A 14,788-nucleotide genomic window follows, 5' to 3' on the forward strand; every position below is an offset into this window, starting at 1 on the left:
TATGTATGTGTGCTTTTGTGACGGAATTTTTTGCGTTTGTAAAGATGAATGGTTACATCAATATATATTGGAAATGGATGATATATATTGATGTAGTCATTCATTTTTACATACGCACATACAATATTTGGCCAAAATTCCGTCACAAAATTAAATGTTATGATGTTTTAAAAATATTTTATTCTATTAATACTTTTTTTGTAGAGGGTGCATCCAAACGGCTACGCGTCATATGAGGCCATGAAATCAAAAGTGGCAAAAAAGGAAGAGAATAAATTATCAGAGCCTAAGCAAGCAAATTTCTTCTGTTTCCAAAGTTCAAGCCAGATAAAGAAAAAAAATTATATTTTATAATAATTCATATATATTTTAATAACCTTTTTTTGTAGCTAAACAACAAAATTTGCGACTATATTATCGCTGAAATGCTGCCACTATCTACCGTGGAAAAGGCAAGTTTTATATCCCTTTCGGGTGCATTCGCTGGGCATTCGGTAAATATTCCGTGCCGGAAAACTATAAGGACGATGTTGGATAAACGCAGAGAAGATTACGAAGAAAATATTTCAAAAATCTTTCAAAATCTTGAGTTTGTTTGTACTACGGCTGACATTTGAAGTGCCAGCAACAAAAGTTATTTTGGTGTCACCGGGCATTATATTGATTCAAAATTGGATAGACATTCCGTTGTTTTGGCATGTAAACGAGTACGTTTTTCTCCAAAAAGAAATAGGCTGGGAGATCACGTATTCGAAACCTTAGTTATGCTTAAAAAAAACATTAATTAAGTAAGTTAATCATACTATAAAAGTTTTTGTAAGTTTAAATATGAACTGTTATTTTATTTTTAAAAAGTACCGAATAAAAAATTTAAAAATTCGTAAACTTGTTTTTACCTTTTATCTTTACCTAGGTACAGAAAAATTTGAAAACCTTTTACCTTACCTAGGTACTTATTTTTGCAAAAAGCTTGTACCATACCTAGGTAAAAATATAGCGTACCTGTCCCAACACTGGCTGTAAGTCACTTTCACAGAAGGCTGGAATTCAATGGTCCTGGTGACGTGGTAATAAAAGGACGTTTGGGGCTGCCGATCCCAACAGGAATAATCATCTGGGCTTAGCACCTACTGCTCCTTCATGTGGGCTGGCAACCCTGGCTAAGGTCAGCTAAGAAGTATGCAACGCAATCAGTGAATTTCCAAATTAATTTTAAGCGCCGCCAAACATTCAAGATGTCTGCAGCATTTGACCTAACGTAGAGTAGATATTAGGCTTTGCATACTTTGCGGCTCAATTGCAAATGAATGAAACATTAAAGCGCTAAACTGGTTTAATTGCATCTGAAATATATGCTCTGCACTTCAGGCAAACAATTAATTTGTCGGCAAATATTGGTTTTCTCTTGGTGAAATATTTCATCGGTCCGACAAACATTCTAGCCACTCAGAAAATGTATTATCCCCTTTTATATCGCTCACATATGAGAGCATATGAAAACATACAGGCTTCTTGGTTGACTTTTTATTTATTGCTGAATTCTTGTTGGTTTTGATTGTTTTACTAGCTTAAAATTGACGAACTTATACATAATTATTCAAAAGCTTAAATGTTCACCGATAAAACAAACATTTATTGACCTAATAATAACCTATCATATAAAAAGTCTAGCTTACCTCTTTTTAAAAAACGATTTGACACGATTTAGATAGCGTTAACAGAAAAATAAATGCGTCTAGCAAATCAGTTAGAGAAAACAATTTTTAGCAAATTACTTAGCCCATATTTTCCTATTCCCCATTTGATGTCCCCTTTGGTGCTCTTCTGTGTAGAAAACCTAGCAAGGGAAAAAAGTAAAGTGCGTGCTAGTTATTCGTTAAGTATCCCCCACTACATATTGCCTCGAAAATTAAACACAAATAAAAAAGACAGAGCCCTGGTACGGATTAGCTATTTACTACTTAGGCCTAGCGTATTTCGAGTGCATTGGGTTTGGGTGGCCTAGACTAACTGGGTTTACGACTACCAGAACTGGGACTGGGACTGGAACTCAGCAGTTGTGGCACTTGACCAGGCCCACCTCGTCGCAGTTCATGCACTTGAGGGCCACGAACTCGGCAGTGAAGTGGTTGCGGTGCACGGACTTCTTGGACCCGTTGCAGGAGGGACAGGGCAGCAGGCGGTAGCCGCCGCAGGTCTGGCAGGTGTAGGTGCTGGCCATGGACTTGTACGGCTTGAGCAGCTGCCTCAGCTCGCCGGACTCATTCAGCCGCTCCACGGTCTCGGCGTCCCCGATGTGCTGGCCCTCGACGTACAGCTGAGGCACCCGCACCTGGCCGCTCTGCATCCGCTGCCGCATCTCCGCCTGGTACTCCACGCTCATGAAGACGTCCCGCTCTTCGAACTTGACCAGCAGGGTGCGCAGGATCTGCTTCACGTTGGCACAGTTCGTGTAGGTTTCCCGGATGATGCCCATGCTGGTGGTGTACAGCACCACCTTGCCCAGGTCTTTCTCCTTGAAGTTCTGCGGGGCGAGAGGAATGACAGTGGAAAAGCAGATCACAGATTAGTTCGAGGTTAGTTCTGGTTTGGAGTTCGGCGGCGGCGGTCTGAAAAATGATGAAAATCAGGCCATCGAAAACTGGAAACTGGCCCGCCATTCGCCACAGAGTGCGGATTTCGAACTCTGTCATGGCCAGCCAAGAATGGCAATGCCAAACTGGGTCTCTACCGACTGAGGATGAAGGCCAACCGCAGACAAAGGCGATGCGGAAGCCGCAATGCAGGCATAACGTACAGGTTTTAGCATTCCCAAAATGATATTCTACGGTTGACTGTGTCTAATGTTCGGGTAACCAATGCACTTCAATTATATTTTTAATGTTGTGCTCTGAAAACGAGTTATTCAGATGATTACATAGAACGGCACTGTTTGATTTGTAAAATTTTTTTTCGTACAATTTGTTACACAATTGTCTGTCCATAACACCATTTTTTTCACAATTTCACAATTAGCCTGCAGAGATCTTAAGTGAATAACAAAGAGATCCAATGCCAATTTTCGATTGCAATTGCTTTATACAGGAAAAAAGATAAGATTTCTTGTAGTCTGACTTTAATTTCCGACATTAAATAGAAAATAATTATGTTGTTTAATTTGAAGACTACTGTGAAATATTTTCTGGAATAAATGTGGGCAAATATGAATTGGACCAGTGGACATTGCTTTATTTCCGTTTAGAGTGCTTCCCAAACTGAAGAGCCAGCACTTGGACCTAGAATCAGGTCTTGGCCATAACTCGACAAGGCAGCTTTGAATTCGGGTTTCATCACCCGAATTCCAACTGGTTAGAAATTGCATTTCAAACTGCGACTAGTGGAAAAGTCTCCTCTCTCTGCCAGGCTTGGAGTTCATTAGCTCGAGACTTGGACTCACGTAACCCAACTACACAGCTCCGCAGCTCCGCAGCTCCGCAACTCTGCATGTCACTCAAAATCCTATTTATCAATACAATTAAGCAATAATAGGAAAACTGCTTGGCAATCGCCAGCCACCAGAGTCACAATGGAAACCTGGAATGTTTTCCCGACAATTTATGATGTCTTATTTTGTAAGATAAACCGGTTCGCAGCTGGGTTCGCTCATTTCATTTGTCAATTAACATTTCCGTTAGTTGGCCAACTTTGGTGGCGTCTGCTTTGGCTAATGAACCAAGTCGGTCCGAACCGAACCGAACCGAACCAATCGGATCTAATCCCGGTTCCCCCACCTGCACCACTCCTGAGGTATCAATGAACCGTGCAGATACGTTTTGTACACATAAAAAAAAGATTGAGCAATCTCAAAGGACAATTTGAATAGGTGTTTGAAGAATGAAGAATGCCTGTTCGATGAAATGAACTAGTGGTATAAGCAACTGTGCAACTTAATATTTTAATTTTTTGTTAATAATTATATTCATAATACAGGAAATGTGCTAAGGACAATGTTTGCATTTTTGAACTCATCTGCTCAATTTTTTTAGCGTACTTTTCTGCACTTTCATTGTATTTTCTGTATCTCAAATGAAGTTATCATTTTATTTTCTGTATTCTCAAATGAAGTTATGTCAAAGAAACTCTTCTTTGATGGTATTGACTCGAAAGTTCCCTCCGAAGGTCAATAACAATTCTTTAATCTCATAATTCGTGAAATTAGCGGCTCATTAAGTATTCTCCCTGTATGTGCTCTTGAAACCGTTGAGACGAGAATTTGCATACCAATGAAAAGAGGGAAACTTATTAAGCTAGTAAGGCAGGGAAATGGAAAATGCACGAATACACTGCCAGTCAGAGACAAAAACACAGCATTCCAAGAGAGATGCAGCTGCAAGTGCCGTTGTCAACGATAAACGACAAAAGCGAGAAAAATATTTCACGACAAAACTGAGGAAAAGTTCAAAGCCACGCAGCACGAACCGAATCGACAATAAACAACTGGCTGGCTGACAAACAAACAACTAGCTGCGGTCAAATGGAAAGTCAACTCCAGCTCCAAGTGAACGTCGCCGAGCTGTTTTTCCAATTCAATTCCACCGATTGTCTTCTGGCGAAAAGAAAAGCCCCCAAGCCAATAAGCCACCAATGGTGATGGTAGTGGTAGTGGTGCTGCTGGTGGTGGTCGCCCCTCCGTCAGTGGTTCAATGTCAGCTCGAGCAGCCGATTTGCATTGCCAAAAACACGGCGGCAATTAACAATTACCACACGTGATTTGCACGGTTGACCTCGGCGGCTTGACGACTTTTGTCACAGCAGCACATCAAGACGAGCAACAGCAGCAGCCGCAGCAGCCACAGCACATGAGCAAAATCTACCGAACAGCCGCTGCTACATATAAGTGGACAAAAGAGAAAGCAGGTCACTTGTATGGCCAAGAGCCAGCGGTGGAGTGATTGGCAATCGAAGAGTTGGGCAACAGTCACATCGAGATGGAGGCTAATGCCGAGCAGATACTGCTGATGCTTCTCGAAGGTGACAAAGTGAGTTGTGTGTTTTCCGAGCTGAGCAGCTGGTGATTTGTGGCCAGCTCCAGCAACTCCAATTTGTGGCCAATCGGCAATCGAAAATTCGGTGAGCGCTCTAATTATGGCTTGCAGCAATGCGCTGAATAGGTCTGCAAAGAGGTAAAAAACAAAAAGGTAGAAGAAAAGGCCAAAACAATGCTGGCCCAGCTTTTCACTTTCGATTTTACTGCTCTGCATACCGGCTGCATTATAATTAGCAGCATCTCACTTTCCTCATTGTGGCATACGAATGCTTCCCCTGCCCGAATCATGTGCTCATTTGCATGCGAGCCGCTATAAGGCCATAAAACATTTCTATTCAGTTAGCATCCACTTAAGTTAAGCCGATTCGCCGTTGTTTCTGGTCCGCCAAGCAGGCCAGCTATCATTCCATCAATTCATCAGGTTCAGAAAGTGAAAAGCCACGGAGTCGCAGGCCGAGACGCGAAGCAAAACAATAAATGTGATCTAAAATCTGCTCATTAAATTAGATAAAAGGAAATCTAATAAAAGCTAAAAAGCATAAAAACAACATCGTGCCCAATCCGAAGTTTGTATTTGGAATAGAAGAAATTTCTACTCCCGTCACGGTTGATAAAGTCAAAACGGGAGAAAAGCGCCCGGAAAGCCGGAAAAACCATTGACAATCCAACAAACGCGGACAGGTTTCTGATCCCAAATGGCGTTTCATGTGGAAAGACTCGAAATCAATGACAACCCTAATGTGAGCCGCGATTTGGGAAAGGGAATTCCTAATGGCGGTAATTCAGATAATTTGAGACATTGGACTCAAAATTTCGTTGATTTCTGAAGACGCAACCGAAATAAAAAGTCGCTATTAATAAATCAGCATTAGGAATATTAATGATGTTGATATAGAAGACTTATTACCTATTTAATGCTAGCATGTAGATGAATGATTCGGTATTAGTTTACTAGAGGGCTCTTGAACCAAATTGGTAAAAAAAATCAATTTGCGAAATTAATTTTATATGCATTGAAGCATTAATATGGTCACTCCTTAGGACATAGAATTTAAATTTAGAATTTCAAGTGCTAATATATTCCACTGGCTTTAAAGATCTTTAATCAAAATACTAGAAAGCTCCTAAGCCAATGATCATAAATCAACGAAGAGATATTGATTTAGCAAGTGAATTAATTAAGATCACTTTATGCAAATCTAGTTCCGAGAACACGCCTCAACTCGGAAAAGAAACTATCACTAATCCCGCTTTTACGATGACAACTCCACTCGGCTCCATTGTCTTCGCGGAATTAGCTGCTCTTTGTATTGCTTTCCAGCCCCAACTGCCCGACATTAACTGCGATTAGTCGTGTCAATTCGGCACCCAAACAACATGTCTCTGGGAACGAGAGGCTAAAACAAACGCGACTTTGGCTAAGGCGATATCTGGCCAACTGACTTTCTGGGCAAGTTGTAAGCGCGCGCTAAGCGCATACAAAACGACATCGGCGGACATCGGGGACAAAATAAGCCACTTAACGGTTTCCATTATAATTGAAGAAGAAACCGGCGAAGACGCTGAAAGCGCAGCTGGTTTCCAAGATCTCTCGGGGCTTCCACGGGGGCGGGCGATGGGGAACCACGGACTGTTCATTAGATTACGGGCAATGCGAAACACGAAATACGAAATGTGAAAGATATGTTATATTGAATAGCCACAGCCAAACATCGGCCGCCGCAATTGTGGCCAGCACTTTCTCCATTTCAGCCAACTGAAATGCCGAAATGCCGAGAGGCTGAGATGCAGACAATTGGCAAGAAGCTCGCACCGAGCCAATTGCATAATTTGGGCGAGCAGGTGACTCAACGCCACTGGAGGCCTCTGCCGACGCCCAGCAGCGTGGGAACCAATAACCATCGATAACTGAATATTCATATCGGTACTCATTCACCACAGCGGAGGGCCACATTTTAGAAAAGTACACTGAGGTCGTTGCATCAGGTAATGTAAGCGGTTGTAAGACGTAATTTGCTGATCTTGAAAGTTACCAAGACAAAATGTTATAAAAAAATGCATTCAATTGGAAAACAAACTAATAAAAACAATAGAGAACGCTATACTCGATTTGCCCGACTATCGGATACCAGTTACTCAGCTAGTGGAAGCGCGAACTATAAATTTTCAAATTTTTGGCATATCGATAGAAACTCACACTAAAAACAAAAACAAACTAACAAACTAAAACAAAACTGAAAAAATATCAAAACGTTTTCCAAAAGTGTGGGTGTGGCAGTTTTGGGCGGGCTGTGGGCTTTAGAGTGGGCGTGGCAACATGTGTCAACCACCTTGCGTTGCGTCTTTATGCTTAATATTAACTTTCTAGCTTTTATAGTTTCTGAGATCTCGACGTTCATCCAAACGGACAGCTAATGGGAAGGCGAGGTAGTTACGAAAACGCATCTCGATAGGAAAAAAGTTGAAAAACTAAAAGCATGTTTAATAATTGTGGGCGTCAATCTGCACACTTAAACCTAAAATGTACCTTTAATATTTTCCGATTTTTGAACATTTTCAACATTAATGGACAACAGACGGACGGACATATTGAAACTGACCAACAGTACATGTATGTATGTATGTATATGCTGTTAAATAGTTTTCGACGAATTTAGTATATCCTTTCCCACTACGGGTATACGAATAAAATGTACAAGCCCCTTCAAAGAACGTTAAAGCTAATTGCAACTCTCAGTTGCAATTACGACATTGTTTTAAATACATTTTAAATTAAAAAGAAAATGTTATTGATCAGAAGTGAGAAGAAATTGAGATTTCTGTGTAACATTTTTATATATGCAGGGAGTTACCATTACTTAAAACTAATTTTAAGACAGTGATTAGTAAACCGGTAAAGGGGGTATGCTACTGATTGGCAATGCCTCTACTTTGACCTGAGTAGTTTCTCAATATTGTACACATCCCATCCCGTTTCCAAACATGCCAACCCATCCCATCCCGCCATGATCCCGGAACTCACCTTGGCATTGGGCTGCTGCTGGAGCTGCAAGAACGTGGCTATTCCATTGCGCACACGGTTCTTGACGCCCCGCACCGTTCCCTTGGCTGATCGGATGGTGGACTGGGTGGAACTGGCCCCACATCGCACGTCCCGATAGCCGGCGAAGAGATCTTGCTGCTCCGTTAGGATCCCGCTCTCGGAGCCCGCCTCCGATCCCGCTCCCGTTCCCGTGGAGTGGTCCGCCTCGTCGCCACTTCTCGCGCTTCTCGCACCAAAGTTCTCGTGCTCGTTAATGTGAAAGCTGTAGTACTGGTCGTCAGCATACTTGTAGTTGATATTGCCGCGGTGTCCGCCGATGTTGCTGTTTGCTGGCAGAGACTGCGAACTGGCATCGATGCTGTCCAGCGCTTCCTCACCGGTTTGCACAAAGTTGGCCCGCTCCACGGCTGCCCGCAGCTCCTCGATTTTGTCCTCGCTCAGCGACTCGCGGGCCAGGCGGAACGGACTGGGTTTCTCGGGAATCTTGTCCGGCACCTGGATCTTCTCCTCGTCCTCTGGCTGGGAGAACTGCACCACATACTCGGTGCTCCTCCGGTCCCGTATGTCCCTGAGCAGGCTGTCGGGGAGCAGGGCTCCCAGGACCCGCATGGACTTCTGGCGCTGCCGCTGACCACTGGGCTGGGAGGCGGACTGTCGCACGTACTCCGTGCTACTCCCGTGCATGGAGTCGCTGCCCAGCGAGGAAGGGCCACTCTCCTCGCTGTCATCCGGTTTGGTGGGCAATCCGGTGCTCTCCAGGTCACTGCCATTGCCACTGTCCGCGGTCTCACAGTGGGCCGCATACTGCTGATACTGGTCCATGAAGAGGCCGCCCGCGTTTCCGCCCTTGCTCACAGGGGGCGTGGCCAGCACCATTCTGCTGATCACGTGTCTGGCTACTTAGAGTTGGCGGAGTAAGCCGAAGGTCGACTTTCGGCTGGCACTGTACTGTATTTGTATTGGCTTTTGTCGGCTTGGCCCAGGAAAATGCAAGCGTTCAATGACTCTGACGGCCGTTGCACCCGAGACGTCGCATGTCTTTATGCTTCAGATATCGTCGTTAGACTGGCCCGACTTTTTCTGGCCAAGATGGCAAGCCAGAGCTGCGATCGCTTCACTCAACTCTCCCTCTCTTATCGCTCTCTGGGCCACTTTATTCAGCGCTCCGCTGGAGATTCAGCAACTCCGAGGTGGCTTTCATTCGGCCAGATTGCACCTTTGGTAATTTAGAGCCCGTTGCCGGGCTTAAATTGTTTGTCATTAGGCAGAGAAGAAGTTTCTGGCCGCCTCGTGAATTAGCAATTGGCCTACAGAGCCGGGAGCAGCAGCTGCCAAAGTTGGCATGACGCCTGCGCGTGACTGTGACGCGATCCAACTGGGAATGTAGTAAGCCAGATCGCTTGGCCAGATTGGTGTTCCGAGATTGCAGAACCGTAATAACACGAGTTAGCGGAGACTCCAGCAGCGCTTATTAAATAATATTTCAATTAGGGGTCCTATCATCTCTGGAACTTGACCTCGCTGACCCACTTTTTCGATTAGAAATTGCGATCGATTTTTTGATTTTGGCAGCAGTAGGCGAGAGCCTACAAAAAAGGTATTATTAGCTGGACTATTTGGAAAATTCAAGCGCAAAGTATATATAAATAGGCTTAAAAATGTTTAGGTGAGCACAGATTTTGTGGAGTTGTTATTGACCAACTTAATTTAAATTATTGATTATTTAAATTATTGATATGTACTTTAAGTTAATGCCTTAAAACTTTTTAACCAGCAATACCCAATACATTCGAAACCTTTAAAAACAAACTAGTATACCCTCTTTTCTAGGAACAGGGACAATAATAAAGCTTTTCTGAATACCACAGAATATTGATTATGAGCTGTTGTTCTTGGCTCAGTTTTTATAGCTCTTACATACATTATTATATAAAAAGCATAAAATTGGAAAGTATATAAATCTTGACCTTTTATAATACCAATATCTAGACTGTCCAATTAACACCTTTAATAAGAGAAAAGTGAATTAAAAACCTGTTACCACGATTATAGACACTCAAACCAAAATAAAGCGTTTTTTTAGCATATAGCAGTCCATGGTATTTCGGACTATCTCAACACAATGTGCGTGACAATTTTCCGAATTTTTTATTGAATGAGTCGCCGTCATCGCCGCAGCTTATCCACCGCATCTCGGACAACTTCCTGCCCAGATAGCAAAGGTAAAAGTAACTCATTCAGTCGTCAGTGGAAATGTGCGGCCAGCATGAGTTGGCCAATAAAGAATGTCTGATGTGTATTTTCCCCAAACACACTCACTCACTTGATTTCATTTATGCCACAATTCTCGCTGAGGATGAGCGCGTTATCGGCTTAGAGAAACGAACGGAAAAGATACTAACTATAAAGCTGTCGCCCCGCAATCTATGCAAATGGCAATGAGGCTTATCTCGCGGCTTTCCGAAATCGGCCGAATATCACGTAGCCGCAGAGTCTGCACTCCGTACTTTGTGAGCATCTAATTGACGCGTCGAGTGGCGCTATCAATAGAGTGAATCCGGGCAATCGAAGCATCTACATCTATCGACTGTGACAAATTTCGCAGAATGCTGATGCCAAGCGTGTTTATCGCGCAATGTGATGTCTGCAGAATTTGGGGTCCGATAATACCATCAACTCGAGCTACTACTACTATGCATACACCTTGGACGCGTGCCTCCGGTGTCATATAAAAGGCCCGGACGCATCTCGACGTGCATTGAGTTTCGCAACTGACTCAGAACAGCAAGAACATGGTCGGGAGAAGGGCGATTGGTCTCTGTTTTGGAATACTCTTATTAGTGGTGCTCGCGACTGCTGACCGGGATCGGATGAGCATGCTCTGCTCCGACGACGACACTCCAGCCTGCGCGCAAAGCCGCGAAAATGGAATGTACTTCTTGTTCGCCAACGAGTGTGACCTTCGAAAGGCCCAGCGGGGCAATCTCATGAATGGCCCTCTATGTAAGTAATATCTACCGATGAGTAAATAGTGAATTAAATAATTCGTAACTTCGTCAACTTAAGGCTGAAATCAAATATAAGCCCTATTTATTTTGATCTGTTTAATCAGTACTAAAACATTTTCGTAGAAAGTTTATTAATAACTCACCTTCTTTTATATATTCCGTTCAGACGACGTTACCCTCCGCTTCTGCTTTCCTAGCTGCGAGTTCGAGTGCAGCTCAAGATATCAGCCAGTTTGTGGGATCAGCTCAAAGTCCGGGGAACGGAAGACTTTTAGGAGCCGCTGCGAGATGCTGCGAACCGCTTGCATCTCCCGGTCGGACTGGATGGTCCACCGATGGGGAGTGTGTCCCAGGGCCAACACGGTGCCTCAAAACAGTCAGAAGCCACCTGTGCCCGTGCCCTGCACCAGGGTCTATCGACCAGTGTGCGCCATGTACGCCGGTGTCAAGTCCACCTTCTCCAACGAATGTTTGGTGAACGCGGAAAACATCAAGACCCAGAGAAGTGAGTTATATTAAAATCTGATCTAAGCTAACACAATTGCGAAGTCCCAAGAAGTACGTTAAAGAAAAACAAAAATGTACCTTATATCAACTTATATTGTAACAAAATGCGATAAAAGAAACCATAAATTTCCATGATTTTCTCCTGCCCAGACTGGCGCATCGTTTCCGAGGGCCTTTGTGGCGAGGACAGCACCAAGATGAAGCACAGTCGCAAGCAGAAGCCGAAGGCCAAACCCAAGTCGGATGCGGAGCGCACCAAGCGGAGCCACGGAGGCAGGAGGTTGTCCACTCAGGCGGAAGACTTTCAGATACCGGAGGACGCCGTGGAGATCTACGCTCCCTCGACCTTTCACACGCAGTTCATCAGCCAGTCGGGCGCCATGGAGAAGAGCTACTCGCTCCCCGCCAGGAAGCCCTACGTGGTGGTCCCCCCCAAATCGAAGTGGCGAGTCCCCGCAAAGTCTTGCGTTTTTGGGAATGAACCCGTTTGCGGGAGCTTAAGGGGCCAGAGCCGCACCTTTTCCAACGTGTGTGAACTCATGGAGTTCAGCCAAAAAATCGGAAAAGGTATGTGTTTCATGGGGATTATTTATATGCCAGCAAAAACTATATTTCTTTAAAGTCGTAGAACAACCATAATGCTAGTACATCTGTCTAGAAAACAGGTTATATGGTTTAATATTTCTTAAACCTAACAACAGACCGTATACTAATTGTTGGATTCCTCATAGCATGGACTATTTCCCATGATGGAGCCTGTCGCCGCTGCGATAAGAGTTGTCCCACAGTTTATCAACCTATTTGTGCCACCCGAAACGGCATCAATCACACAATCGTTAACGAGTGCTATTTGGAGCGAGTTCGCTGCAAGGATCCAAAAAGCAGTACGTTTTATCTTTGCCATAGTTCTAAAAAATAATTTAAATAACATTGCAATGTAAACTTCTTCCAGTTTGGAAGCTATCCCACAATGGTGAGTGCCCCAAGCCAGTCGGCAACCCACCCCATATGTATTACACTGGTAAAAGTCGCCCAACGTCTATGGTGCCAAGTGTTTTATATGGGAAGAGTACCACCACACCACGGAACCGCTTCCGGAAACCATTGCGTAGGTCCACAACCACCAGGGCTACAAACACACCATACAAGATACGACCCATGGCGAAGACAAATTTCACGGCCCCTTCGCCGTCCCTGGAAGCCAATAATCGCAAAATACGCAAAATTGAGCTAGCCGCTGCGGGATTTGGGGGTTTTGGTGCGTCAAGCGGGTCAAATTACCTGAGCTCTGAGGAAGATGCTTTCTGGTCATCCAATGACAGTTGGCTGGTGCGCAAAACCCTCGATAATGTCAAGGGCTTGTTTGGGAAGAAGCCTACTTCCTTTAAGAAGGCGCACGGTGAGAAATTCCCACTGCCCTCTTGGATTGTCCCACAAAGGCAAACAAGTGCTACCAGCTCCACCACACCTGCACCACCAGCTAAACTTCCAGCTAAAATACAAGCTCAGCTACTAGCATCACCACCAAGAAACTGCAGCGTCAATGACCACAGCTCGGCGGAACCGGACAGTGAAGACTCCACCACTGATTTCGGAGAAACGACTGATCCAACGGAACACCCAACGGCCAGCCACGATTCAAGCACCTTAGCTGCACGACCGTCTTCGACCACAGAGGCCGACGATATGAACAGCCAAACCACCGGGAGTGAGCTCACAACCAACGCGGCCTTCGATAAGCTGTCCACGACCACTTTGAATGCTGACTACGCGGCGGATGAGTCGATTTCCGAGTCCAGTGTTCAGACCTCCATCTATGGGCTCGACAAGAACTCCTTGATTATGAGGTTGCTACGCGCCAGAAGTAACCAAAACGTGTTCATCTAGTTACGTACCTCTGTTAAAAATAAATTTAAGTTGTTAATTGCTTACGTTTCCTATAAATACAAGACTTAAATATATGTACATGCGTTCTATCTTAGGTGTTTCATGGGCTTCACAAATTTCAAAAGTTGATGTGGGTTTCTCAATGAAATTCCCACTGCCCTCTTGGATACCAGGCTCCACCACACCTGCACCACCAGCTAAACTTCCAGCTAAACTTCCAGCTAAGCTTCCAGCTATTCTTAGCATGGCATCCACGGAGCTATTAAATTTGGATATTGGAAACACTGCCAGCGCTGACGAAGAAGATGAGCACGAGCTGATGCTCATGCTAACCACTAAAAAGGGCACCACCTCAACCACCCCACCACCAGAGCCCAGCACCACTGCACCGCCCAACAGCGTCGAACCTTCAACCACTGAAGTGCCCACCAGCGTTGCCATTGTCTCTTCCTCGGCGGAACCGGACAGTGAAGACTCCACCACTGATTTCGGAGAAACGACTGATCCAACGGAACACCCAACGGCCAGCCACGATTCAAGCACCTTAGCTGCACGACCGTCTTCGACCACAGAGGCCGACGATATGAACAGCCAAACCACCGGGAGTGAGCTCACAACCACCGCGGCCTTCGACAAGCTGCCCACGACCACTTTGAATGCTGACTACGCGGCGGATGAGTCGATTTCTGAGTCCAGTGTTCAGACCTCCATCTATGGGCTCGACAAGAACTCCTTGATTATGAGGTTGCTACGCGCCAGAAGTAACCAAAACGTGTTCATCTAGTTACGTACCTCTGTTAAAAATAAATTTAAGTTGTTAATTGCTTACGTTTCCTATAAATACAAGACTTAAATATATGTACATGCGTTCTATCTTAGGTGTTTCATGGGCTTCACAAATTTCAAAAGTTGATGTGGGTTTCTCAATGAAATTCCCACTGCCCTCTTGGATTGTCCCACAAAGGCAAACAAGTGCTACCAGCTCCACCACACCTGCACCACCAGCTAAACTTCCAGCTAAACTTCCAGCTAGACTTCCAGCTAAACTTCCAGCTATTCTTAGCATGGCATCCACGGAGCTATTAAATTTGGATATTGGAAACACTGCCAGCGCTGACGAAGAAGATGAGCACGAGACATGGTTAATACTTAGAAAGAACTTGTGTATCCACTAAAACGTGCATTATAAATCGGAACTTTTTAATTATTTATGGCTCCCAAACTATCAATACAAACGGATGGAAAACTGTTTATATCGGACAGAAAATGCTTTCTCTCACTTGATACGTGGAAACATATATGACAACAACAATTGTA

At 44.4% G+C, this 14,788-nt stretch overlaps 2 protein-coding genes across 2 annotated transcripts; one reads left to right on the top strand and one right to left on the bottom strand.

Moving 5' to 3' along the window:
* Nucleotides 1-1,683: 1,683 nt before the first annotated feature.
* On the bottom strand, nt 1,684-9,186 carry LOC122621365 (glutaredoxin domain-containing cysteine-rich protein CG31559). The gene is made up of 2 exons (XM_043799205.1): nt 8,049-9,186; nt 1,684-2,524 (listed from the first exon to the last, which is right to left on the bottom strand). Exons 1-2 carry the CDS (start codon nt 8,943-8,945, stop codon nt 2,051-2,053), a joined length of 1,371 nt encoding a protein of 456 aa, XP_043655140.1. The 5' UTR covers nt 8,946-9,186; the 3' UTR covers nt 1,684-2,050.
* A 1,634-nt stretch (nt 9,187-10,820) lies between these two features.
* Nucleotides 10,821-14,329, top strand: LOC122620586. Its single transcript, XM_043798120.1, has 6 exons — nt 10,821-11,072; nt 11,244-11,582; nt 11,735-12,151; nt 12,316-12,468; nt 12,537-13,075; nt 13,698-14,329. Exons 1-6 carry the CDS (start codon nt 10,862-10,864, stop codon nt 14,253-14,255), a joined length of 2,217 nt encoding a protein of 738 aa, XP_043654055.1. The 5' UTR covers nt 10,821-10,861; the 3' UTR covers nt 14,256-14,329.
* Nucleotides 14,330-14,788: the final 459 nt, after the last annotated feature.

This window comes from Drosophila teissieri, chromosome 3R (genome assembly GCF_016746235.2).
Source record: "Drosophila teissieri strain GT53w chromosome 3R, Prin_Dtei_1.1, whole genome shotgun sequence".
Lineage (NCBI taxonomy): Eukaryota > Metazoa > Arthropoda > Insecta > Diptera > Drosophilidae > Drosophila > Drosophila teissieri.

Bases quoted from the DNA above. Each gene is read 5' to 3' on its own strand.
- LOC122620586 (XM_043798120.1), top strand. From the start codon at position 10,862: ATGGTCGGGAGAAGGGCGATTGGTCTCTGTTTTGGAATACTCTTATTA. The intron at 11,073-11,243 runs GTAAGTAATATC...TATTCCGTTCAG, and splicing joins TCTCATGAATGGCCCTCTAT to ACGACGTTACCCTCCGCTTC. The intron at 11,583-11,734 runs GTGAGTTATATT...TCTCCTGCCCAG, and splicing joins AAACATCAAGACCCAGAGAA to ACTGGCGCATCGTTTCCGAG.
- LOC122621365 (XM_043799205.1), bottom strand. From the start codon at position 8,945: ATGGTGCTGGCCACGCCCCCTGTGAGCAAGGGCGGAAACGCGGGCGGC. The intron at 2,525-8,048 runs GTGAGTTCCGGG...CTCGCCCCGCAG, and splicing joins AGCAGCAGCCCAATGCCAAG to AACTTCAAGGAGAAAGACCT.